The sequence below is a fragment of the Seriola aureovittata genome, chromosome 24, assembly GCF_021018895.1.
Source record: "Seriola aureovittata isolate HTS-2021-v1 ecotype China chromosome 24, ASM2101889v1, whole genome shotgun sequence".
Classification (NCBI taxonomy): domain Eukaryota; kingdom Metazoa; phylum Chordata; class Actinopteri; order Carangiformes; family Carangidae; genus Seriola; species Seriola aureovittata.
Window position 1 is genome coordinate 6263819 of NC_079387.1, and position 27231 is coordinate 6291049.

Below are 27231 nucleotides of genomic sequence, written 5' to 3' on the forward strand. Positions count from 1 at the left end.
CAGACTCCATCGAATCATGTTCATTCAGGCATTTCTTAAAATCAATAGATCTAAGTCAGTCTGGGATAAATATTGATTTCCTAACTTTTTTGGGCTTAAAAGGTCAAACTGACACAAAATCTGCCACACCAATTTGGTGCATTCTGTCTTGTCCTCCTTTTTTTTTTTGGTTAACTCACAGCTTATCCCAGCAGTCCTCATCATCAGAAGCTGACTCTGTGAGGAGAATATAAGTTTGTTTGAAGAATTATCTTCATTCATATTCAATGCGATTAAGCTTTTCTTTCGGGGGTTCCTCTGGAATTAGCATCTCAGACAAATCTGTTTAAAATCTGATTAGAAGTGTGTAAGAGAAATTGTTCTGACTTCTGCCCACTTAATTTGTCTAGACTTGATGGAGGGACTCTTGGTTTCCTTAGTAATTATCACCATGGAAACGGAGTCTGCTCTCAGCCTCTCAGGACCTGCTTGTTATAACCTCCCTCTGTCATCGCTGTGGCAACCTGAGGTAACATCATTATCCAAGTCACCCAGGAATAGGAATTTCATCATCAGGTTAGTTTGCTTTCGTCAGGAAGTGTGTGTGTGTGTGTGTGTGTGTGTGTGTGTGTGTGTGAGTAACCTGCACGTAGCTGCGTGTGCATGCAGGTGTTTTTGTGTGCCTAACATGTAAACATTAATCCAGGGCAATGGGCGGGTCATTCAGTACCGGCATGTTAAACTAGCTCTGACCTCACTGGTAAGCAGATGGGAATCACGCTGCAGTGGACCGCCAGCATACACAGATGGAGCTGTGATCACCCGTGTGCGCACACACACACACACACACACACACACACACACACACACACACACACACACACACACACACGGACTGAAGATACACTCAATGATCACACCACAAACTACTCAGATACAAAATTATGCAAATCTGTTAACGATCTCACCCAAAAAATTATGTTAATAAGGGTTGTTTTTTGCCTAAAATGAAAGATGCATCAACATCTCCACATGGTTCTGATGTAAAACAACTCTCATGATTCAGCTATTGTAATCATGCACTTCCTTTCCTTTTGTTGTAAGGTTTATTTATGTGGAGAAAAAAAAAAACATCTTCATGCAATGAATGTCTGAGATAAAACAGTATTTCAGTCACCGTTTCTAAATTTCCGGACTTGACTTTGTACACATCCAAATTTTCCATTAAAACCCCAGTATTGTCCTTTCTGCATCATTCTGTGTCATCTTTCCTCAACAGGCCATGTCACAAAAACAAGAAGCCAACAACACTCAGCACCGCTAGCGCCTTCTTTGGTGACAGGCTGGCTGGATGCATGCGTATCAACACGTCAGTTTCAGCATCTGTAGCAACAGCATCCTCCTCACCCAGCAGGATTTGATCAAAACATGTCTTTCATAATTTGTCATCTGCATCAGACGCATGCTGCAAAAGCATAAAATACACAACGTGCATTTTTGTGTGTTCACTGGCATTAACTGCAGGGCAGGCTAAATGAATCTAAGTGCTACAATTTTCTTCCATTCTAAACAAAGCCACATTTCATTTACACCCTGCTGAAACTAAGCATGTGCAAACGAGAAGTCTAATAACCCTGTTTACAACTACAAAGAAAATCATTTTATGGCTGATTGAGAGCTGACGTCATCCTTCATCAGTGTTGTTAGAGTCATTTGTGAATCAGGGCCCTGGGGCTGATGGGTGTGTATCTGGAATCATCATTAGTGATTATGAGCACCACCTCCACACATGCCCGGCAGGTAAACAGTCAGTATTTCCTGAAGGAAAACAATCACCAGTGGAAATTTACTATCTCGAAAGGGTCCTGTTTTCCTGCTAAAACTTTAATTTAATTATACGTTAAATGACTTAACTTACACGAACTTATATTGGATAATTATGATTAATATCAGCTTAACAAGATGATAAATTTCAATTTCACAAACGGAAATTTAAGTGACTTGGAGTTTCCCACAAAGCTAACCGTCAATTCAAACATAAGGGCTTTCCTACACAATGGCTCCTAGTCTCACACACACACGCACTTGGCTAAATCTGCATCACTTCTACTGAACAAACGCAGGAAGTCTGCTTCTATCATGGAGACCAAACAGGAAACAGATCCAGATATAGCAGAGCACAGTTAAGAACATCCATCCACTATCTGGAGAAACTCTCCATCTCTCGTCGCTGTCATTTGCAACCACCACCATCACCACGCTTCCAGCCACACCCACACACACACACACACACACACACACACACACTCACGCAGAACTTGGCATTTTAAACAAGTGTTGCAATTTCACACTTGGACTCCAAGAGAGCTTGTCATCTACAACTGATGGTGTGTCGCCTGACTCTAAGGGGTTTCACATACCCTCTGAACTGTGAATCTCAAGCCGAGGGCATGCCGCACATCAGTAACATACTCTGTGGATGACACAGCCTTTCAGGAAAAAAAAAAAAGGAAGAGTGAGAAACTATTCCGGTGGAAAATGGTATAAAAATGGAGAGAAGGAGAAATGAGTGAGAAGAACGACAGAAATAACACACAGTGACCTAATTATAGTGCAAGTACCAGGCACCTAGGGAAGACTCCACTGCTATGGCAACCCTGAACACCCAGGACAGTGAGTGGAGACATGATAAGAGCAATGTGAGAGGATGAGAGGATGAGATCACTTCTGTGAGTCGAGAAGTATGACCTCAGAAAACAAGGACCCTCGTGGGTATTTTTGTGTTGACAGAGGCGGGGAAACGAAAGAGCTTCATCATTAAGAAGACATTTTCACAGAAAGATTCCCCATCTTTAAAATAATGAGTCAGCAACCTCTGCACAAATCAAAGATATACTGAGGCAAAGTGGTTTCTTAATACACATGCATTTTATGGATGTGTGCTAATGGAAAAAAAAATATGAGTGCTGAAAGGTTGAAAATATGAGAATGATGGAAAGTAGAGGAGGAAAAATGACCACAGCGATTCGAGCTCCACTGTGGTTCCACAAAGTATTTCTGTGGTTCATTTGGAAGACTTGTGTTTGTGAACAGCTTATATTTGGATTAGTCACATTAAACTGTGGAGATGAGATACATTTTTAAATCAAATACATATTACATTTTCTTTTAATTTTAAATTCAGTTCATAGACCAAGAGCTGAGTGAATATTTAATCCAATAACAGCCAATAACAATATAATTTTTTATACTGTGGGTGTGATAGATAGATACCATAGGACTTTTAATTTGTAAATCCTGTCCAAATACATCCATTTTTTAAATTCTATTTTACCTTTTTTATTGACAACCAATAGGCCGACAGGAAACAGTGGTTAATGGTCTTCATGCAAATTGCATCTTAGCCACTGATCCACCAGGACAATCACAGAGATGCATTTTCTAACCCACTTTGCTGCATGTTGTTTTTAGGATCCAAGTACCAAATTCACCTAAGTATCTCTAGACTGAGTCTGTGGAGCCACTTCATATCAGTCGTTACTGCACAGGACAGAGAATAAATGTCAAAACTCCCTGGGACTAAAGTAGGGGCTGGACTTCTGCTCGGCTCACCTCTTTTTGATTGGAGCTTAGAGGTGTGCTGGTGTTTCTTTGGTCCATTACACAATCCAACAGAGAGGACACAAGGTTACACCGTTACGTGCCGGGCGGGTCTGAGTCACGACGTGTGATGACTAACTGAACATCGGTTAGTCAGACGGGCGTGAATCTACACATACACACAAGAATTTAATAACTTGGCCTCGGTCAGATTATCACACTATTGATTATATTTTAATAGGTCATTCACACGCACACACCAAAACATATCTACAGGACATGTACAACACACGATGCCAACAGCACTTATAATGGAGGTGTGGCTATAAAAGCACTGCAGCATTGATGCCTTGACAAGCGATAGCAGGAAGATGCTTCCAGATGGAGGCTTTGTGCAGCTTCCTCACTGATGTAGTGAAAGCTGGATGTACCCGGTGCTGCCGCTGCTGCTGCTGAGTAATTGCACAGGTCAGGGCAACTGGTTTCTCGGCTTATTATTCAGATTGTGTATCAACAGCTGCTTACTCAGCAGTGGTGAAATGAAGAGTGTGTCTTCATGGCGCACTGCTGATATTTACTGAAGGAAATAACAGTTCAATGGTGATGAATGGTGCTGCCTGGTGGGAGAGTCGAGAAGTGGGAGGGGGAAGGTTGTGTTCCCTGAAGGATACGAAGTAATAAAGCTAGCGCTGCGTACATGTTTGAACTATTAGAGCTAATTATGAGAGGAAGAGGTGAACAAGATGAAGAGGAGGCTTTTCAAAAGGACTTGCAACGCCACATTATTATAATCTACATTGTCTTGGCAATGAAGCCACATTAATGCAACTAGACTATAACATAACTGAACAGACACCCATTTAAAGGTTTTCTCTTTGCAACTTGGCGACATCTGCCTGACACTGGTAAGCTCTTCATGACAGTCAGTCACTAGGGTTCTTGACCTGATCCTGATCTGGTCATCGATACTTGTCAAAGCAGTGTCTGATGCACCTCCTCGTTGACCAACATGTCAGACTTTAGTCTGTGCTGCTTGCACTCGAGTATTAAACACCTATAAGCAACAGCTCCATTCAGACCTTGACTCTGAATCTGAATCTTCTCCTCAGTCGACAGAAGAGGAACCTCAGGTTAATTCTGATGCTATTAGATGCTTATTGGATCTAAGCAAACCTTCTGGTATTTATTCACAGTGTTTCATTGAGAGGCCAGGTTGCACTGCACAAAGCCGGCCTTTGAGCTACGCACTGGTCTGTTACCGCTGAAATCAGCCTGACCTGATTCCTACCATACTTTTAAAAGAGGGGATGCTACATGTCAGTAGGAAAACATGAACGCACACAGACGACTCAGGACTGTGAGAATGACGATAACAGAGACAAAAAAGAAAGTTAAGAAGCTCTCAGATTTGATGAACAGCTGATTGACATCACCACTGGGGAAACCTGTGTGTTATCTAGGGTGTCAGAAGAGAAGCAGTGGAAAGACAGCTCCAAAAGACAGCAAGCACATCAGCGTCCTACCATTTCCAGGCACCATGACAATAGAGACAACAGTATCAAAAGGTCAGGAATTCTTTTCTCCAGGACAGACAGAGGGGGATGCAGGGGGAACATTAATTGGGAGCGCTGCGGTGTCGTTGTTGTTGACACAACCAAGATGGACAATGTGCGCTGTTTGAACAAGGAAATTTTATAGCCAACTCTTTGCACCACTGGTTGGACATGAAAGATTAAAAGCAGAAAATGAGACAATAAAACAGGGAGAGCTGGAAAGAGAGATGAGGACAATATTCACTGTTTACCAAGAGGAGGCCAAATACAGTTGATGTGACTAGGGCTCCAATTATTTTCATTATCAATTAATGTAACAATTTAATTAGGTAATCGTCTTAAAATATCTTATCTTGTCCAACCAATGGTTCAAAATCCAAAGTTATGTTATGTGTGTGCAGATCATGTACTAAGAAAGCCAGAAAATATTCTCATTTGAAAAGCCAGAACTGCTGAACTTCTGTCTTCTTCTGCTTAAAAAGATTACCTAGATGTGATATTACAAGATGGATGAATTATTCACTGATGTTTGCCTCAGCTGACCTGCAAACAGCACAGCCATAAGACATACTGAATTTTGATGAAGAGGTTTCTCAACTGCAAACAGTCTCACACCACTTTTGTTGTTGCTTTTTCTACCTACAAGTGCTGCGGGAGTCCTGGGTTAAGCACAGAGTTCAGTCTTTCTCTGGGGGTTGTCGGATGCCATTCTGTAAAATTACAAACTGGAGGAGAAGTACAGGTGAGGAAGGTGAAAGTGGATACAATAAAAAGCAAAGTAAGAAAGTGGAAAGCAAGAGGAGATATATCAGTGTCGGAGGATTTCTCCTTCAGTGGATTGAAACTGCAGCGTGAGCAGCAGAGAAGGTGCCAGTGAGAGAAACGCTGGCAGTGCCAACAGGCATAATGGCATTAAGGCTCACTAATAAGGGGAGAGGGCTAGTCCGCCCCAGGCTGAAAGACTGCAGTATGCACACAAACAGACTGCCTGCACCCATCCAAGAGCCATTTCCCAAGGATTTACAAATACACAAAGGCTGGCATCCAACTCCCACGCTCCACACCACAGCCTGCGTGTATAGGGCGGGCCCATCAGGAAAAAACAGCTTCCTAGAGCTGTGTGTTTGGAAGTGTGTGTTTGCATGGGGCAGTAATGAACACTATTAACAAGCCCTAACAAGATCAAAAACTTGCAACATCTCATTTTCAAGTCTGATTTAATCTTGCTGATATTAATCCTCAAATTTTAAGCTTTTTCTTCTTTCTTCTGTCTTCTATCGCATTTCATCACTTCTGCCTTTGATGTTGATAATGTAAATACAGGGTTTAAAGGGTAAAGATTGTCTTAAGCAATGTAAGCAATGGATTACGAACAAAGCAGATGGTTTGCTTGATGTGGAGCCCAAACTATTCATTCCAACTGCACTGATTCTAGACTACGTGCAGGAAATCAAGAAGGTCAGCTGCCACATCTCACCTGATTCATCTCAAGGAAACAGATTCAAAAATGTCCAAGACAGCAAAACAATGAGGCCTGAAAGGAGTATAACAGCCATTGTCTGGCAATATTGATCTATCTCAATAACACCTTTATCGTGTTTAAAGCTATAATTGCTCCAATTGGAGATCCCAACACTGCAGCTGCTCCTCAGCCACAATTGCAGGTCCCATGTGAAACAATGTGGCTACTGGTGGTCATAGGAATGTGTAATTTATCTCCCAACATGGCCACACTGTAAATAATATCCAGCCTAAGTAAAGTCACATCAGTAGCATGACCTATTAGTGGTACAATCAGTCATTAAAAGAAGTGAAAAAAAAGACTTCCCATTTGGGGAAATCCCCTTGAGTCAAACGTTGCTTCACTTGTTTGGGGAATTTTCTTAACACACATTTTAGTAGCCTGCCTTACAAAAAAGGGGAAGTAAAGCTTTACTGGTCCACAGTATGGAAATAATTACACAACTGAGAATGATGATGTGACATTATAAGACGTCTATGTGCTGTAAATGGCTGATTTTGATTTATTTTTTTTAAATTGCACATATTCGTGACATATTACTACAATATCAAGAAAAGGATATGTTAAAAACAGATATTTTTTGCAGTGTATAGGCTATTCACAAAGCGATATTCTTGGTGAAGACGCTTGAAAAATGGATGAGCAGTGATTATGTGAAACTAGGTCCACTGTTAAGGCAATATTAAGAATATCACATATTTACAATGTGTTTATCATCACACGAAGCTGCACAATAGATACAAAACGAGTGTGAATAAGCAGCAATGATGATCGAAGCTCCTGTTGGCTTCCCAGTTTCCCGACCCTCGATAAATGCTGCAGTGCACCGCCGCCATCTTACTTCTCTATTCTCTACCATCTGACTGAAATATGTGGGAGAGCGTTAATAATGTTAGTTTTCCATGGATAGGGTCATTTTCACGGGTTCATTTATTTTGTTTAAAACAGAATCAGGCGTCAAGTATTTATTACGACACAACAAGACGCTTTATTGACTCATTATCATTCCCAAAACACGCCCACTCCCTTAATATTAGCCCTCGGGATATGGAAAATGAAACAATACGCTTGTCATTTAGTTACTGTAACGACTTTAACCAGATTGAATTACCCTTAATGACCAGTAAATAACCTTTTGATAACAGCAACATCCAGTAACATTGCGCAGTATTACTGAGGGTGAATAATTTGTTGACAAACCCAACTTGTGTAACATTTTAAATCAGAGAAACGCAAGTTGCTTCTCGTTTTGACAAAAGAAAAAGGACAAATTGTGGGTGCAGCTTTAAATCAGGGGTGTCGGACATTCTCTCTATTGTCACATAGTCTCAATAAATCAGTTACCATAGGCTTAAAGGGAGACTTAGCCCGAGAAAAGACATTACGGAGTGCCTCGAAACGGGGGTATTTAAATTAAATACGTGTTATTTATCAACGTTTCGTGCTTCTGGGGAAATAACTACGAATAAAACAATGGTAAATGCTAACAAAATATCCAACTGGTTTCGAAATATTGTGAAAAACAGTGCGTATTATCTGGTTTATAAACAGTATATTATAGAGTGTTAACAATCACTGCCAACTAGCTAGGTTTTTCAACGACACTTCCGGTTAAAACCTTAAACATAAAACGACAGGCAAACAAATTGCAGTTTTTTTTTTATTCATGTACACTTGATGTGAGTGTCAGATGTACCAACCTGAACATTACGAGTGGTTTATATTCTCATGAAAATTATATTTTTGTTTTTACATAAGTAAATTTCGCATCGTTACCATAACTGGTACAGCGAATGGTACAAGCAACAGTAGATAGATACGTTAAATGTCGTATAGTCATTGTTTATTTATTGTTTTATACAATTTAGTTACTTCATTTGATAAAATTTAAATTGCCTGGTTATGAATTATCTCCTTGCTCACCCCCTCAAACGTATTGTAAGCTTTAATTCTGAAGGTACAAGTGCTCCTCTTCCGGTTTTGTTGTGGCTACCTTGACTCTGCTGACTGCAACAATATGGTGGAAAATATTACAAATTCTCTCACACAAAAAAACGGGATTTTTCTTACCTCGGCAGCCAGAGCCGAAGCCGCTACCGCCAGCAGCAGTAAAGCCACTCGGTCCCCCATGTCGTTTCGCTGACACGACGCTCCTACAAGCAGCGTTTCACCGACCAGTTTAACGTTTGCGTCGGGTGAGAAACCGAGTGTGTTCAGCAGCGCCGGTGACTCCCGTTGTCTGATGGTGAGTGATACCGAGGCTGCACAGCTGCTCAGCCCCAGGATCACCTGACCACAGCGGAGTGGGATTAACACACACACACACACACACACACACACACACACACACACACACACCACACACACACACACACACACACACACACACACACACAGTTTATCGCTCACACTTTATTCTTGTGACACACACATTTTTATCTTCTAAGTACACGCACGCGTACACTGTTAAATATTCACGTGAATAAATACAGACTGTAGACGTTAATGTTTTTTTTTTTTTTTTAAAGTCACGTTTTAATTACATCTTTAATTTACAATACAGCCGCTGACACAGTAAGGAAACACTTGAAAAATGATTTACCTGACACATGATTAATACAGTTAAATCTCTTCCATCATTCACAGTCACCCATCACATGAATCAGGTCAATTCACGTGCAATTACAAACAGTTCAAATGATGAATGCTTCACAATTTTCAAGAATCTCACAAAAGGCAAAAGGTTTACAATTTTTCATTTTCAAAGAGAATCCATTTTGGTTCAGCTGAACGTAATGTGACCCCCCAGTTCAGTTTTCACCCTCACATTGCTTCAAGTAAGGCAACAACCCACTCCTTTCAAGTTGTCCACGCCTGTAAGGTCAGTAATATTATGCATTATGGTCAAGTCTTTGTACACATGACAGCTCTGACTTCTTTAAAACACCTTTAATCATTGACTTCCACCTCATTCACTGGCATAAATCATGGCTTTAAAAACTACATTGTCTTCTGGAAAGACTTTTTCTCCTGCGAGGTTCCCCTCCACGCTGACAAAAGTAGTCTTCACCTTCATCAAAGTGGCACGCTGCCTTTGATGTGCACAGGCGGGAACGGATAAGGATATTGGTTATTAGTGGGGAAAAAAGTACCAGCTGCAGGCTAGCAGGGCTGCTAACAGTTATCAGGACATGCACGTGTTGTGGCCCTCGTTAGACATCCAGACCCACAGCTTGTTAAATTATCATTTCCCCCCCCCCACCATTCGGTCCAGACTCCAGCTGAACAAAATTGCACTGGGCCTCCCTTTTTGTTTTAATGTGGATTTTTTTTTATTTTAATCCCTAGAATTGTCTTCAACCCAAATAAGCAACACCAGTGCTGCAGAGGCCAGAGGTGTTCAGCCATCTCCAGGTCTGAGAAACAGGGCCATGACAGTTTCCCTTTGAGCTGGCCGGAGGATGATCTGTGCAGCAGGGATTCACTTGCGGGTGCAGCCAGGGTAAGGAGGAGGAGGGGAGTAGTTTGCAGGTCGGGGCTGAGTTGGGGTGTAAGGCGGAGGGTGCAGGGAGGAAGGGTACATCTCGTAGTCGTAGGAGTACGGAGGTGGAGGACCTAAGTTCAAGAAACAGAAAGAAATAAAGAAGCATTTGTTAGATTTAAAGCATTTTTTTTCTTCCAAACTTCATGTTGTTTGGTGTGTTTGAAGGTGAATGAGGCCTTAAGCTCAGGATACCTGCCCCCATTTCACAAGGAGTTCGATGGAGTAGTTACGCCCTCTAGTGGTTGAACTAAGGAACTGTACCCTCTTGAGGAAGACACTGGAGAAGGTCAAAAATCTTGCACCACGGAGTAGTTTTATTGACCACAATGCATCAGTGCTTACATTATCCACAGAAAAATCAAATCAGTCGGGATGAAAGAAAAGATGAATGTAGGTGGTCAAATCCTTCTCCAAACTGAAGGGTCACATCAGCAAAACCTCACATTTCTATCACTATTATTATCAGTAACTCACAGTCTGTCATGTTAAAGGAGAAGCTGTGTTACAGTGTCCACTGCTGATCTGAAAACTGTTGTGAAGCTCAGGTAAGATCATGAGGAAATATACATCAACTCATGTTTGTGGTGGTGGTGCGGGAAAATAACAGCACAGCAGCACCTCACATCTAGTGTCAAGATCCAAAATAATTCATATCACTGTACCTACATACATTTTCATTCATACTGCATCGCTTTGTATGTTTGAGCGTGTTTATGAAACATGATCAGAGCTGCGGGTCAGAGCGAAGAGTAGCGGTCCAGCGTAGCATGAAGGCGATACACCGAGGAGAATGAAACGGGATAAATAAATGATGAGACCCAGAAAAAAACAACGTTCCTGGGGCTGGAGGGAGTCGCACAGTACTGACTCTGATGTGCCGACAAAAGTACCTGCAAGGAAAACATGGAAACACTGTGGCCGTTTCATCCCTTCAAGCGGGAACAGGGTATAGCAGATGTGAAACGGCGAGAGTGGAGGAGACGCTGAAGTAGGAGGCAGTGGGAACAAAAGCAGGGAAATGAGCTGTTTTTATGTGAATTTCAAAAAGGCAGTTATGCCTGAACAGAGCTCATGGTTCAGTGACGATGGTCTGAAGCCTTTACATTCTGAGAACAATCAGCTCTCTCGTGGTGTTACTAGTCCAGAAAGATGCTCAAGGCCAAAGCGAACCCCATGACACCTTACACCTATGTTTTTTTTTTTTGAAAACATCGGTTGTTTTCTCTTTTTTCTGATCGCCTGAGGTCAGAAGATAAGGTTTCACTGTAACAGAACATGTGTAATGCTCCACTCTGTGTGTAAAATGTAGTTAGTCACAACAAAGCCACTAATAAATGTCTCTGATAAGTCGTACTCTACAAAGTAGGGCTGCAACTAATGATTACTTTCACTATTGATTAAGCTAATCAAAACAAGAGGGTTGCTTTCCACCGAACTCACTATCTTTCTTTTGGACTGTTAGGTAAACAGCTGTTAATGCTGACGCTGGTTATGTAGTGACAGCAAAACTTACACACAGCTCCTTTAATAAGTCACACTTGTTATAACCAACACTTTGCCCATAATAATAGATAATTAATGCTAAATAAATCAGAAAAGTGATTATTATGAATATGTTTTGTTAACAAATCGACTATAATGGGAAACTTTTGGCTTGTGTATATCCTTTAAAAGTGTGTGTGTGTGTGTGTGTGTGTGTGTGTGTGTGTGTTCCTTTAGCCCCACCTGGATAGCCCTGGGTCACAGTGTTGATGTAGGAGGTGCTGAACACTCCGACCCGTGCGCCCCGCCCATTCTTCATGCACATGCACACGCACAGGAACAAGGCCGCCACTGCCCCCATCAAAAACACCACGCCAAAAACGATACCGGAGATGGCAGTGCCCCTGGAAAACACACACACACACACACACACACACAAACGAAAACACATTGTGAGCCACCCAGGCAAGTGTGAGAGGAGGCAGCTGTCTCAAGCAGACATGCTACCAATACTTCTAAGTTTCTGCCATGGAGATGGACTGCAGCATCTGATATAACTCAGTTGTGTGATGTGTGTGTGTGTGTGTGCACGCAAAATGTGTGGCAGTGTGACAGAGCGTGTGTGCGCTGGTGTGTGTGGTGTGTTGCACTGCAGAGGAGTCTGTGAATTGGCACTGTGAAATAGAAAAACAGGCATCATTAACAGGTTTGTTACGTCTTCATAGTCAGCATTAGTCAACATGTCGGATTCAGCCCTCGCTGTTTTCGAGAGCAGCACACTGACTTTTTACAAGTCATTCAAGATGTTGCCCTAAAAATATTAGTGTAAATATACAATCCTGCAACAAGAGATTCCAAATACACACAGATCACCAATATTGTATAGCTTGTGTAAACAGACACAGCTTTTCTCGAAGGAAACAGAAGTCTGAGAACTAGGTGAAAGTGTTAAAGCAGCTGTGCTGAATCAAGTCAGGAAGAGGTCAAAAGGTCAGATCTTCTAAAGACTCTTCTGGCACATTAAAAGACAGCTGGTATGTGAGTTAGTCGTTATCTCTCACTTGACGCTTGCCCACAGAAACAGAACGGCACCAAACCTACAGGTGTGTGCAGATCAAGTTTTACACTGAATTGAGAAGAATCAGAAAAGCTCTTCTCTCACCCCCCTCTCTAAGTTTAATGGAGGTTGGTGAAAAAAGAGAAAATAATTGGTGAGAAGAGTGGCTGAATAGATTGTTACACCTTAGATGAGGTAACACTGCTCTCTTTGCTTTCAATAGCCAATCGCACCATATATGGGTTGTTTTTTGACATTTCCATATCTGTTACAGAGCTGAAAATGCAAAAAAAAGAATCCATTTGATGAAGGTGACTTGGGCTTTTCGGTAATGTGTGGGCAGCTGCACTGAGACCTTGCGTCATCCACCATTTTATCCTCATGAAGGTGATTGACAAACTGATTTGTCAAAGGCAATACTTGTGTTGTGTGCTGAGCTGTACTTAGACACAAAGAGGTGAGCTGAGGTGACCACAGGAAGTTGCCACTTAGAATTATTGGAAATGTTGAAGTTTCTCTCTCGACAGTGAATAACACATCAGCTGACATGACAGCCGTGATATCTCCGCGGTCTTAATTAGCTTCTCGTGTCTGTGCGTTAACTTACGAGAGGACGTCCCCCACATAGGCGTAGTAGGAGCAGCAGAAAGGCGGCGATCCATCGCAGCAATACTCTATACAGCCTTCACACTGGGCCTCAGCGCCTCCTGCAACACACACATAAGCTCTTCAGTGAAATAATCCAGGATAATGCTGTTTTTCAGCTGAACAAGGTTGTAGGAAAAAACCTAAACTCCACAGCACAGACATATTTCATGTTTTATGTGCCAATAATAAAAGAAACTATTAAGTCGGGTCTTGTTATATGTGGAACTTTTTAAACCTTTCCCCTCGATGAAAAATTAAACTTGAATGCTATAATGAAATCTTTCATGAACCAACCTCAAAGCACACAACTTCTACCAGCAGCCTCTATTTATAACTTCAAAGAGTTTAAAAGCATCAAGACAGTTGATTTATTATGAGCTCAGAGAACTGGAGAAACACTTTTAAAAAGAAACTATCAATACCTGTGGCGTGTTCCGGGGGAAATAAAATAAAAAAAGATCTGTGGTGAACTCACACAGGGACACTGGATTTCGTTCTAATAAACCCAGCCACCCCTGCTAGCCTGTATTACCGTATTTAAGATTTTTTAAATATCCGTCAGGACACAAATTACAGCCGCTAGGAGATTTAAATAAGTCTCCACTTACAGCACTGAGAGGAAGCTTTCCATTTCTTCTTTCAAACACAGGAGTTTCCCTCAGAAACACAAAGGCTTAAATTACATCTGCAATTTTTGTGATTTTCTTCTTTTCTCAAATTCAGATTAAAAATGGACCCAAGAGTTTTCTGATCACCTTTAATATATAATATGGAACAAGCAAGCAATCACATGGCAACAAGCAGCCGTTGCCATGTGATTGCTATGCAGCATCTCGCTGCGTTAATAGTCGACATGCATGATTTATTTTTCCATGTCCGGGCTGACTGAGGCAGCAAATCAGCCCACATGGGCGACCAGCTGAATCAAGCACTGTAGGCAGCAAACTGGCTGAATCTGACAGACGAATGCATGACACAGCCTGAAGAATTAGCATGTTTCTTAAGATGAGATGTCATTATTAATGAGTTTGAGCCGTGTTTGGTTCCGCTTTTAAATCTTTATGTGACAGATTTTGCTCATTTGCTGTTTGGTTTCTCTAACCATGAAGAAACTTGGGTGGATTGATCAGGCTTGGACCAAGGAACAAATGATCATATTGGCGTTAAAATCGATTAACACATCTACACCATTTCAACATTTTGAAATGTGAAAACAGGATATATTTGGGTTTCTGTTCGTTGCACAAAGAAATTAATTAATTTGATGTTGATTTTGTGTTAATGGCTATTTTTTTTTTTTACAATTTTCTGTCATTTTTTCCAAACATTGAATTGATGTACTGAGAAAATAAATTGATGATGAAAATAACTGTGTTTTGCAGACCTAATGAACACAACGAAAACAGAAAGCATTGGTTACAACCTGGGGGCATGGATTTTTGAATAGCATATGTAGAGTTGCATTATGGGAATTGTAGGATCCTCTGTTTTTGGAGCTTGACCCATACTAAAGACTAAAGGTGAATAAAACTCAGCCTCTCTTTCTCCAACTTCGCACATTCCTGTGAGTCTCCAGTCTTTCTGAATGGTAACACTAAATTTCTGGAGTCGTCCTTTAACAGAAACAGTGAGAGCTGCCGAGGAGAGGATGGAGGCTACTTTAAAACTGTGCCCGGAGACAGACAGTGCGAAAACTGTGCACAGATCGTGAGCCGCAGTGATCCAGCAAATGAATTAATTACTTCTTGAGTAGGAAGTCATTAGAATGACTGGCATGTTATCTGAGCGGGGGTCAAATTAGAACGGTTGAAGCGCCAACATTAACCACTTGTACACTGGCACAATTCATGATGCAGCATGATAATTTTACACCTGACGCTGGAGTTCCTGCTGCGAGCAGACATGGTATTTGCAGGATCTATACTTGTGTGTGTTTGTGTGATTAATGCAGTTCACCTTCACCCCGCTCAGCCAAAGCCTCTGCATTCAACAGCATTGTACACACAGCTGTGCCTCTCTGTGTACTCGTCTCAACCTGCTGCCATGACACGAGCCCTCTTCATCTGAAGGCCCCCACCCCCTCATGAACTGTGAGTTTTGCGTTTCTCACCGTCACCTAGAAGATTGAGGTCTTTCACAGTAACAGACACACTTCAAATGAAGGACACTGAAAGAAAACAAGCTGTGTGCACATGTGTGTGTCTGCTTTCTCTCAGCAATCACTCACACTGAAATGATGTGTGCCTGGAGGCATTTAGGCACATTTCCAGACACTGGTTCACATACAGGTAGAAAACTAAGGAAAGAGAGTGCTGGCTTTTAGTTAGTGAAGGGGGGGGGGCAGCAGAGAACACTTTTCCTAGAAGGGAGTCTTTGCAACTTAAATTCACCAAGGGGAAATAAAAGAAAATATATTTTTATGATATGAGCAGGTTTTGATGGCTGTTTGTTTTATAATGGAGTTCGCAGCCAACCCACCTTTTTAATGTAACACCACCTCCCTGCTTAAAAGCCGTGATATTTCCATGTAAATAGCTGTGGGGAGGTCCCATCAGCAGACTTCTGCTCTGCTCTGTCTGGGTGGTCCTCAGAGGTCCTGGCTCCTGTCTCTCCACACGCTGGGAGACAATGGCACTATGTCCTTCACCCCCACCCCTTTTCACACACACACACACACACACACACACACACACACACACACACACACACACACACCCCCACACCCCCACACCCCCACACCCCCACACCCCCACACCACTGTACCACAGCCTTGACTCAGATGAAAAGTTTCCAGCAGTTTTCATGTGTTGTCTGTCATCTCCAGTGGTGGGTTCCTACATTAAAACCTTTTAAAGACTTCCCTGACCTTCTGTTGTTTCCCAACACTTTACCATTTCATCTGAATCTGGAGGAGCCACATCATGAACTACTCATACAGAAGAGCCATTAAAGCATAATTAAAAGGAGAGCATTCAACATGTAGGTGCTTGAAAAGGTGGAAGAGGATTTAAAGTGATGAAACTAAAAACTCACCGGTGAATAAACAGAGCAGCAGCGAGTTTCTCAACCATTTCCATCTGAGCGCCTGCGTCCTCCTCCTCCTCCAGAGGTTTTCCATGACCCCCTCTCTCTCCCCGCGCGCCCTCTTTCTGCCTTCTTTTTCTTCACCAGTGACCGAAGATACGAGAAAGCGCGTCTTCCCTGTGTCTCCAACAGTCACCTATGAGGCTCCTCGTGGAGCATTGTTGTATCTCACTCACAGACAGGAAGCAGCAGCGAACTACTCCTGGGGACTTGGGGTTATTTTCCAGTGTGTCTCCTCCGAAAGTGAAGCTCCGTTTGTTCCTCCACGTGCGGACCGCGCGTCTTTCCTGTCTTTCTTCCGTCCGTCCTGTCTCCACACCTCTGACTGACTGCCGCTAGCTTTTTATTCCTTTCCCCTCCCCCGCCGTCCCCCCGTTTGCTCAACCTTCCTTACCCTGTTGAGTTTACACTGAGAGAGAGAGAGAGAGAGAGAGAGTCAGCCATTATATTAAAGAAAAGACTTCTGGTCGACAATTTCAAAATATAACACTCATTGATGCCTAAACAGTGTAATCAGATAAATTGATACGTCATTAAATTCTTTTTAGTCTCTTTTATTTATCTCTTGCTTTATAATATTGATCAATTATAACACACACTTTTGTTTTCGTGCATGTGTTTATTTTTTGTTTTAAATGATGGTATTAGTTCATTGTTGCTGTTAGATGTTGTTAAATATTACATACAAGTGTTGTTGTTTTTTCTCTCTTTTCTTCCGCTTATTTATACTGGAAAATATGGTCATGCTCGGAAAAAGCTTCCATAACTACCTCTTTGAAACAGCCTAGTAGATGTGTAAATACAGGGAAGTCATAGTAGTAGGACACCAATTAGCCTATTAGTAACAAATGAAGTATTAATAATAACAGTCATAATGGACTTTGTTTAAGCTTTTATTTTGAAGGTTTAATTATCTCTTTTCCGATCTTATTTTAGTTTTGTCTGTTAGGCTTGACAAGAGAAAAAACCTGTGCGCATGGGTTTCTATGTACGCGCACGTACCTCACGCACCTCCAGGACAGAGCCCCCCCTGCTTCACACGCTCCCGTCACATCACGACTTCTCCTGAGTCGAGCTGTAATGACCCACGGCGGCGCAGCAAGCCGCTCCACACCTGTCTGACAACACCACGACACTCGGGGCTATTTTCAGACACCAAAACAACACGAGCGGCCCAAATCTGTGCTCGGGTTCTAAATGTCACGGATGTTGTAACCTGAAAACTTCATCCTGTTAACGCTTCTGCTTCACACACTTATCATGTGAACCCCCCACCCCCCCTCAACAGGCACATTAGACACACACTTGATAAGATTAGACAGACTCTTTGTAGTTTTGAATAAATAAACAAATACAAATAAATTATTCTTAACTCTGGAGGGTGCAGGAAAAGCCAGATGGCCATACCCATCTCTAAATGGGGCAGAGAGGGCCAAGGGGTAATGATAGGACACTATGGGGTTTGATACATGGATACTCTGAATTACCATCTGAGTAAAACCTACTGTCCTTGGGCCACAGAACTCCGCAGGCCCCCGCTGAGCCTCAGGCTCACTGTGCAGCACATTGATTCAACTGATTTGTCCTTTCAGTTTTGAGTATAAATAACATACTTCAACAGATCCAATCCAATGACCACACAGCAACTCTGGGGCCCAGCAGTTGTGGCCTACTCATTGCACAGAGTTAATATGTGATATCCTTGGGCTTTTTTTGTGTGGAGCCCCCCCAAGCAGAGTCTGACCATGCCCAGAGGACATTATCCTCCACTAGATGAAGAAGCTAATGATACCCAGAATATTTTTGTCCAGCAACATGTACACACACACACACACACACACACACACACACACACACCTCACTCTGTGCTGGGAATACTTTGGATCAAAAACGCCACTTGTGCCAACCTGTGGTGACTTAACTACAGCCATAAAATTGATCATTAAAGAGCTAAATTATACTTTTGGAATGGCCCCTGGAAGGCTGTTAACATTAGCCAAAGTTCACCGTCCAAAAGTGGTGTCGATTATAAGAATAATATATGACCCTGCTGCGACTGTGGCAAAATCATGATCATATTTTATGAAGATATCTTTGCAACCTTTTATATGTCTTTATGTAAAAGTCGGAAACCACAGCAGCTTTGCAGTAAAGGCTGAAACCACAATGTCCTGACTGCTTAAGTAATATATGTAGAAATAAATGCCTGGACTTCTGTAATACAATCAACTTTTCCTCTTTGCACTGATACATTTGGAAACATGAATGCTGTTTCTTTGGAAGTTTGAAAACTGGATCAAATTTGCCATAATTCAAACAAACCTTTGCGGGCAACCAAGGGTGGCAAAAGGAGGAAGATAATTTAGCTCTCGGAAATGCCACCCACATTGAGCAGCAGTGATTCATAATGCCTTCCAGATGTTTCTTTTAAGCTGTAATGATGTGACACTGAGACATGAAAAAACAAGCAGGTAAGAAAGTTGTTTCGTTACAGGAGGACATATTAATGTTGACATTTTTCTTCCCTAGTTTGGCTTTTTCTTTGTCAATTGTGAAGTCAGAAAAAAAAAACATGAAGTATACATCCCTGCCCGCCCCAGTTGTTTAGGCTTACAGAGTCTGGTTGCACATTATGTTATTACGCAGATTACAGAGATGGCCAATTTTCTTCTTAACCATCTATAATTACAGGATAATGATTTCCTTTGTGCTGTATGGGAGCCGACAAGGCAGGGGATCATCTTCCTCAGGGCCAAACAGGAAGTGCCACACAGGCTCCAGTTTTTAGTAACAACGCCACGGGACTTTCTGGTCTCAGCTGGGGACCAGAAAGTTCATGGGAGACGTCTGGCTGCGATATCAAAGAGAAGAGAGTCAGGTAGGGGTGTAAGCTATAGCGAACATATATTGACTTTCTAAGGGTTATTTCAGTGACTTGTTCAGTTTTCTAAATAAAGCTGCAGCTCTGTTTGAAATGGCTGCTTGTTTGTTGAATTTAAAATAGTGTATCAGTGTATTGATTACGATTGATTAGACAGTTTTAGAGGTGGAAGTAAGGCAGTTGTTCAGTAGTCTGGCTGATTCAGCGTGATGCATGTATTCTAATACTGAGCTCACATTTTGTGTTGTGTTCACTCATATATAAGCATGAAGTGGAGCTCATGTCATGTGGGAATAACTGTGTTACCAGTCCAACTATAGCAGTGACTCATCAGTGAACAAACAAAGGACCGTGGTAGGGCAATTTATATTTTTATACTTCTTCCCTTTGTAATGAAGCTTTTTTCCTACAACTGTAAATGCACATATACTTCAGACAAACGAATAAAACCAGTTTTAAAAAAGGCTCAAAACATAAGATTAATGATAATAAAAGAACATTAGATTATGTCCTTAAAACCCAGAGGATGGATTACTAAAGCAGGAAACTACCCTTCGGCTCCAGAGTTCAGGGGCCCCCCAAAAAAGGATGGTTGGGGCCGAGCAGCTCATTGTTGCCCTCTAGCAGTTTAATCTGGCCATAACTGGAGTTACTGCCCTTTAACTGCACTGTTTAAAGACTGTGGAGTAATTGGCTATCCAAATTGGATGACAGGAAACTCGCCCATCTAGTGGACAGAACCTGAATTACACACAATGCATTCACATCATGAGGAAGTGTATGTGAGGACATTTTTGGTCAGTCTTCTGTTCGGAGGCGACTGGGTTTTAAGGTTAGGGGTAGAGTTAGGTCGGGGGGGCTGACATGTAGCTGTGGTGGTTAAATTTAGGGTCAGGGGCTGTGGAATTCATCGTGTCACAGGGTCAATGATCAGTTCATGTTCCAGGTTCAAAAAGACAAACCACTCTGGAGAAATTAGCTGCACAAGTCAATGTGATACTTTATTCATGAACCTAGGACCATATATATATAACACTGTATAAATACTCTATATATTCTACTTCCTTCTGTGATCTCAATAACAAATAAAAAATAATATTAAAAAAGCCACATGATTATATTTAACAGGCTGTACAAAAATAAATAATGTTTGGATATTCTGTACAAAAGAGAAACAAAACTTGATAGAAAAACAAAAACAAAGTGCCTTCGCAGAAGGCAGGAGAGACTTACTTATGAAGTAGTAGCAGGAGACAAGTCCCTCTTTAGGTCTCCACACACTCACACATTCCTCATGCTCACACACACACACACTCACACACTCTTCTTTGGTCTTTAAAGAGTTCCCTCACTGAAGGTTGTGTAGACGAGGGAAAGATATGGCTAAAGGACAAAGTACGGTGTACTGAGGCATTTAGAGACGACTGGGTGTTACAATGTGCCACTGGTAAAAACAAAGCTGAAGTGCTACAGGTTTGTGATAAATAAACGTAGACCGGCAAGGTTGAACATAAACACTATGACTATGAGCTATCTTATTTTCCATACCTGATGGGGTGAGCAAGTAGAATATGAGCTATTCTCTTTCATTTGTTTCTTTATATACTCTGCAATAACCTCCCCCACCCCAACCCTTATGTGTCTGTCCAGCCCAGCTTGGACAAACATCATATACATGCATTAAAAATTTGATACACACACACACACACACACACACACACACACACACGCTGTCTCACATCACACACACACACACACACACACACACACACACACACACACACACACACACACACACTCAAGCATGACATTGGCACGGTAAGCAGCATGCTTTTTTTTTTTTTTTTTTAGGAAATCAGGAATGTCCATGCTTTCTTCTCCTTTATGGGAGGCGAAATGTGCCACTGCTGTGCTGAGGACAGACGGGCAGCAAGCTGTAATCAGTCTTTGTTGCTGCGTTTAGGTGGCGGTGCCACTGTGGTTCAATGGATGAGAGTCAGTTACAGTCACAGTCATTGTGGAGCCGTTGACGTGTGGGACTGTTAGACTACCTGGAACCCATGGAAACCTGCAGCAGTCTGGCTCTGGATGTAAACATTCATCAGCCTCTTTAGATTGTTTGCAGGAAAAAAAGGAGGCAGTGAAGATCAGAGTGTTTATCTGATTTCTCTCTGAAAGCTGGGTGGATGACAGGAGGTTAGATTTGTGAAGCAGTTCTTAACAGGCACCCTGATTGCACAGTTCCAGCAGGGGTCGCGGCCGGTCTTTGGGGTCACAGCTGTCATGGGTAAGCGTGCGCCCGTCGTGGCCGATGCAGCGCAGCTGGCGTTTGCGGAAGCCTCGGCCACAGGTCTTGGAGCACATAGACCACTCTCCGAGAAGCCAGGAGGGGCAGGGCTGGGAGGCGCAGGACCGTGAGGCTAAGGGGCGCAGCTCCTCTGGACAATCTCTGGAGAGACGACCCTGGGGGTCCAGACACACCACCTCTCTCTGCTGCATTCCTCCCCCACAGGTCTGGGAGCATGGACCCCACTCCCTCAGGGTCCACTCGGCTCCACCCACCTCTCGGATAGCATTGATGGACTGGCGGCGGCCTCCACTGTTGTTGGAGGAAGCAGCATTGTTGGGCCTAGGGGCAAAGTAGCTGTACTTAACCCGGGGCCTTGGGGCCTCCCCTACAGACAGCACCTGGATGGTGAGGGCCTCGGGGAGTGGGGCGAAGCTCCGGATACGCTCCAGGGTGGCGGCGGAGCCACTGTAGCGCAGCAGTGCCCCTCGCAGAGGAATGTCCGTCTCCATGGTCATCAGTTTGTAATCACCGTTTAACAGATAGGTTCCATCCTGACGACGCACCGCCAGGTAGCTGTTATCATGACGACCGTTGCCCGGGGCACGTTGCTTAACGTCCAGGTGGGTGGCACCAGCAGGGATAGTTACAACATCCTGGTAACCAGGCCTGAAACAGAGACAGATGGTGGTCAAGCTCAGTCACTGTGACAAACATGCGATGAGGTTACACTGTATATTATGAGACTGTCAGGTTTAGTAGAGCAGAAACGCTGTCAGCTGTTTACCTGGCACGCTCCAGAGCGCCAGACACTTTCTTGCAGGTAGAGCCGTCTCCACCACACACACCACACTTATCAAAGCGCTGGTTAGAGCCGATGACACGGTCACATCCCGCCTTGACACACTGGCCTTGAACACAAACTGAGGTGGAGTCTGGGCTGCAGGGTGTGCCGTCAGCCACCTGGGGGCAACAGAGACACACAAATGCAACTTTAGGGTGCTGTCTAGTAAAAGTGTTACATAAGTGTGTCAAAAGGTAAAAAGTAAAAGTCTTTTCCACAGCAAGGCTGTAGCCTGAGGGCTGAGAGAAATTACAATAGCTGATGCTTCAACTTGCAGGTCTGCACAAGTGAAGACACTTTTATGAGCCTTTCAGCCGAGACCCTGAGAATCTTTTAACACTACTCTAAACCAGAGTCATAAAAACACAGAGTTTATTCAGATAATATAGCATCTGGCAACTCTCACCTTAGATTTGAGGACAAAGAAGTATCCAGTTCCCTTGGCCCGGCACACCAGCTTGCAGCGGTCTTTGGGTGAAACTCCAGCATACTTAGGCACCCACTCAACACCCTCTCCTGAACCCAGCGACACTTGGGCCGACATGTCGTTGTGGGCCAGGCACTGTTCCTCACGGAACGACAGGCCTGAGAAACAGACAGGCAGAGGTCAGGTTTACTGCTGGTCCACTCGGGCCTGCAGGCTAACTTTCACACCAGTGTGCAAGGTACATCAAAACATAAGGAAAGAGGAGAGCAGGTCTCAGTTGTTAAGAATCTCTTACCATTGGTGTCGGGGCAGGCTTCTGTGTTACAGGAGCGGTATTGGATCCTCTTGCCCTCACAGTACTTGCCCCCGTTCTTGGGCAATGGGTTGTCGCAGGCACGGAAGGAGTACTGCACTCCCCCACCACAGGTCCGAGAGCAGTCGCCCCAGGGACCCCACACTCCCCAGCCACCATTGACAGGAGTCTGAAAGCACCAGGGACATAAACATTACCATTTTAATATTCTTTTGGATAAGGCAGTGTTTTGAAGTGTGGTTACATTGGGTGTGGTTCCTACCTGGTGTTTAGCAGCTTGGCTCTTCGTGAGACAATGTCCAGCCAGGCAGTAGCTGTCATGGCCACATGACGTACCATCAGCCCAGGGGAAGTTCTTGGTCTGGCACACCAGCAAACCATTGGATGTCGTCACAGTGCACCACAGAGCTGCGCACGTGGTGCTCAGGTCGGGGCAGTGCTGGGAGTCTTCGCCAAAGGTCAGTCGGCACTGATGGTCGGCGTCGTAGACCGTCCCGGGGAGGGGCTGGGGGAGCGGCTGCGGTTTGACCGGCTTATCCAGCAGGCACTGACCATGGCCGTTGTCCAGGAAGGTGGTGACCATGAGGGCGGAGCAGGGGGACCATGGCTGCTGCTGATCCAGGTTGGAAAGGGTGGAGGCCATCATGTGAGAGCCCCAGTGGGCACCGTTGACCCCGGAGCACAGCTGGGCATCATCATGAGGCATATTGAAGACATGACCTGGAGGACAGAGATGAAATAACTGTTCGTCAGCACCTCTGTCCTCAAACCTGGAGTATCTGTGTGTCATTTATAACATTCTCACACACGAGAACATCGACTTCTTCCTACTTACCCAGTTCATGTGCCACGGTGAATGCTGCTTGAAGCCCATCATCCTCAATAATGGAGCAGCTTCTGTCAGGGTCGCACACTGTGCCAACATCAGCCATGCCCAGAGTGTCACATGAGTGAGCCCCACACAGATCCTGAGGAGACAGACAGGGGAATATTAACATCTGGATTCTCTTGAAAGCTGCTTTTCTTACTCTTTTTCTATCATGTTTCACACTTCCTCTTCCTCCACAGCAACTTACTGTTCTGGTGAAGAGCACAGCGGTGTCATAGTGCTCAGGGTGGCGGTCGCTTGGCGGGTTGTGCTGCCGCTGCCACTGGCAGAAGTTGCGGAGGGTCATAGCGGCGTTCGATGACACCTGAGGTCCACGCTCCTCCTCGTACACCACCAGCAGCTTCACCACCGCCAGGCTGATGGAGTTGTGGATGGTAGGGTGGCGGTACAGGCGGGATGCCACTGCCATGACTGTCAGGAGGTAGGGTTTGAGCCCAGCGCCGTGGAACTCAGCCATGGACTGGTCAGCCACCAGCATGATCTCCAGGTAGCGAGGGGTGGAAACAAAACGCCTGGTCCTGTGGTGGGCTGAGGGGAGAGAAGAGACAGAGGTCAGACCAAACTGACCTCACGGGTCATGTGACTGATCAGATTTCAGTCCTAAATTCACTGCACTGTAACTTATGAGACATTTGTTATTTTGTCTGGAACAGTCTGCGCACTGCAAAACTCTGCCAGTCTTCTAAACAGCAGCTACAAAGGCTGTTTTTTTCAGAGGGATAGAGGCTCCGGATGTGCCTGGGGGAGCCTGGCTGCCGTGACTCAGCGTCACACCACCGGCGGCTCCTCCTCCTCAGGGTCCACATTCCCCAAATGACCTTTTCTGGTGGAAAACTATGCTTGTGAGAATAAAGGGTGAAGGGAGAAAATCCTTTCTGGAGAAAAATGTCTGCCGGTGCTAGTAGTACCAGGAGGCGAGTTTCCACGTCTCAGCACCGCCGGGCTCTGGCTGGCCCCAGCCCCGCTGCTCCCCTCCCCTCCCTCCGTCACTCCTCCTCCTCCTCTTTCCCCTTGGAGAAGTTTGCTCCCCCTCCTCTCCTCTCCCCTCCACCCCAGCCCTCCCTTCCTCTTCTCCTCCTCTAGACGGCTGTCAAAAAAGGTAGCTGAGTACATTACGTATACCGCGCACCCTGGCGCACGAGCACCCCCAGCCTGCAGCAGTTTGTTCCACATATTCACCTCTTACAGGCTGCTTGAGATAACTTATCTGGCTGTTTGTATACAGCTGGAGATCAGCTGGAGCATCTCACGACAGTCTCTAGAGTAAATCAATCACTCCCTCACTGTTTCCTCTGACTGTGTCTCAGGTCTGAGACTTCGGGCTCCGTCTAATATAAGATGACAGACAGAGCGCCTGTGATAGAGTGTGCATGTGTGGAGTGTTTCTGCAGCCTTACCTGTCTGGTCTGCGTTAGCGGCTCCGTGCTTTGCGTCTTTCTCCAGATTCTTTGGCACCCTCTCCTCGTCCTCGTTGACCCCGCACTTGGAGCTCCCCTCCTCAGCCAAAGCTGCCCGACCTCTGCGGCGGATCGTGTGGACATCATCCTCGGTGCCCAGGAATTCGCTGGAGTTGAGGGGCTGAATGAAGTACTCTTCACCGTGAAAGTAGAATCCGCCCCTGAGTCCGTGGCACAGGTTGAGCGCAGCGGCGGAGCTCTCCTCTCCGTTCACCGTGCCCGAGTAGAAACAGCCCGGCTCTGCTCCGCTCTTGGGTTCCAGCGTCGGTTCGGATTCGGGACTACCCACAATGTGGAAGACGAAACCCGGAGCCAAGAAGGTCTGGTCGGGTTCTAGCTGCAAGACCAGCTCATTACCAAATACGTCCAACCGGTACACCCTCATCTCCGCCTCCTTCTCCTTCTCCTCTTCGGAGAGAGTCCGCCACGGTTCGGTTTCGCTCTCCGACCGGGCTGTAGGGTCTAGTCTGACCGGCACCACGGTGCTCTCCTCCCAGGCGCTGTGCGCCGCGGCGACGCACAGAATTAAACCAATGGAAACGCGTAAAAACCACATCATGTAACTGTGAAATCCGACAAGCGAAGAGAAACTGACAATAAAGTCTCTACGAGGAAGCAAGTAAATCCTTTCAAAAGCTTTTCCACTATAAGCTACAAAACCCACGAACTTCCACAAAACTGTCCACACGCATAAAAATCTAAAAAGGGATCAAATCCAGTGCAAAACTCATTTAAAGTTATGTGCAGGTCTGACTTGTTGCAAAAAGTCCTTTCATTAAATGAAAATCAAAGCTGGATCTCAGCAGTAAATTCCAACAGGTCTCTCCCTCTTCAAACCCAGCAGATGTCTCAGTTTTAGCTCTTTGAGTTCGGGGCAGGCTTTTGCTCTGCTGGCCCGTCTTGTCTGTTCTCTGCTCTTGCCTTGCAGTCAGAACAGAGCCGGTCCCTCCTATATATCCCCCTGCCCGGGACCACCCCTTTCCTGAGGGCCCTTTGATCTGAGAGGGGCCAAATCCCGTGCGCAACGAAAACGCACCAGCGACCTGGAGCGTTGCCATAATAATCAATCATAATGCGTGTAGAGCTTTGGGCAGAGAGACTGTTCTGCTTCTCTGTGTTTGTCTGTGACAATATGAACATATACAACCACAGCCCCGATGATTTTTACTGAACATATTCCATTAACACTGATCATACAGCCTGGTGGATCATTTCACTCACAGACCTTACATAAAGTCTATTTATATGAGTGGCCTAAATAAAAACCAAACTTCTGACTTGGGACTCTGATGCTGGGCTCTACTTTCTAACTTTCTGAGCTTATTAAACGTCAGCCTATAAACACAGATCAGTGTGACAGGCAGCAGTGGCTGATGTGGAGCAGTGTTGTAGTGTCAGTGCAACTGGAGAAGGGAGATGGCAGCAGGTCGGGGAATGGTAACCATATCGTGCTGGCCAGGGCTCCAGGAGCCGTACTCACCTCCTCCGTGCCAAGCCGGCTGTGGTGCGCTGTGGCCGGGTTCCGCAGCTCTCCTCCCCGGGGAGAGGGAGCAGAGAGGGGCCGCTGAGGTCTTAAGGTGGAGCGGCTGCTCCATCCGGCGCCCCTGCGCTCAAACCGAGGCAGAGAGAGCCCCTGTCCTCCGGCCTCTTCCCCCGCCCGCTCG

General features: G+C 44.5%; 3 protein-coding genes across 4 annotated transcripts in view; all 3 read right to left on the reverse strand.

Annotated features, from left to right (window-relative positions):
- The window catches only part of appa (amyloid beta (A4) precursor protein a), a 33822-nt gene extending 24909 nt beyond the window's left edge, over positions 1-8913 (reverse strand). For both annotated transcript variants that reach the window (XM_056370303.1, XM_056370302.1), the window contains exon 1: positions 8725-8913. In XM_056370303.1, coding sequence (XP_056226278.1) covers positions 8725-8784 — 60 coding nt within the window. In that variant the 5' untranslated portion in view covers positions 8785-8913. The remainder of the gene's footprint in view (positions 1-8724) is intronic.
- A 247-nt stretch (positions 8914-9160) lies between these two features.
- Positions 9161-16841, reverse strand: cyyr1 (cysteine/tyrosine-rich 1). Its single transcript, XM_056370029.1, has 4 exons — positions 16419-16841; positions 13345-13444; positions 11924-12084; positions 9161-10269 (listed from the first exon to the last, which is right to left on the reverse strand). The coding sequence occupies exons 1-4, from the start codon at positions 16501-16503 to the stop codon at positions 10136-10138; spliced, it is 480 nt and encodes a 159-aa protein (XP_056226004.1). The 5' UTR covers positions 16504-16841; the 3' UTR covers positions 9161-10135.
- A 3489-nt stretch (positions 16842-20330) lies between these two features.
- Positions 20331-26502, reverse strand: adamts1 (ADAM metallopeptidase with thrombospondin type 1 motif, 1). The gene is made up of 8 exons (XM_056370347.1): positions 25508-26502; positions 24298-24638; positions 24057-24189; positions 23484-23941; positions 23204-23390; positions 22888-23066; positions 22425-22600; positions 20331-22306 (listed from the first exon to the last, which is right to left on the reverse strand). The coding sequence occupies exons 1-8, from the start codon at positions 26124-26126 to the stop codon at positions 21568-21570; spliced, it is 2832 nt and encodes a 943-aa protein (XP_056226322.1). The 5' UTR covers positions 26127-26502; the 3' UTR covers positions 20331-21567.
- Between the last annotated feature and the right edge of the window lie 729 nt (positions 26503-27231).

Excerpts from the sequence above, each read along its gene's own strand:
- cyyr1 (XM_056370029.1), bottom strand. The coding sequence starts at position 16,503 with ATGGAAAACCTCTGGAGGAGGAGGAGGACGCAGGCGCTCAGATGGAAA. Across the intron at positions 12,085-13,344 it reads TATGTGGGGGACGTCCTCTC|GGGCACTGCCATCTCCGGTA; the intron begins GTAAGTTAACGC and ends TGTGTTTTCCAG. Across the intron at positions 10,270-11,923 it reads TGTGACCCAGGGCTATCCAG|GTCCTCCACCTCCGTACTCC; the intron begins GTGGGGCTAAAG and ends TCTTGAACTTAG.
- adamts1 (XM_056370347.1), bottom strand. The coding sequence starts at position 26,126 with ATGATGTGGTTTTTACGCGTTTCCATTGGTTTAATTCTGTGCGTCGCC. Across the intron at positions 23,391-23,483 it reads GCCAAGCTGCTAAACACCAG|ACTCCTGTCAATGGTGGCTG; the intron begins GTAGGAACCACA and ends TGGTGCTTTCAG. Across the intron at positions 23,067-23,203 it reads AGCCTGCCCCGACACCAATG|GCCTGTCGTTCCGTGAGGAA; the intron begins GTAAGAGATTCT and ends TCTGTTTCTCAG.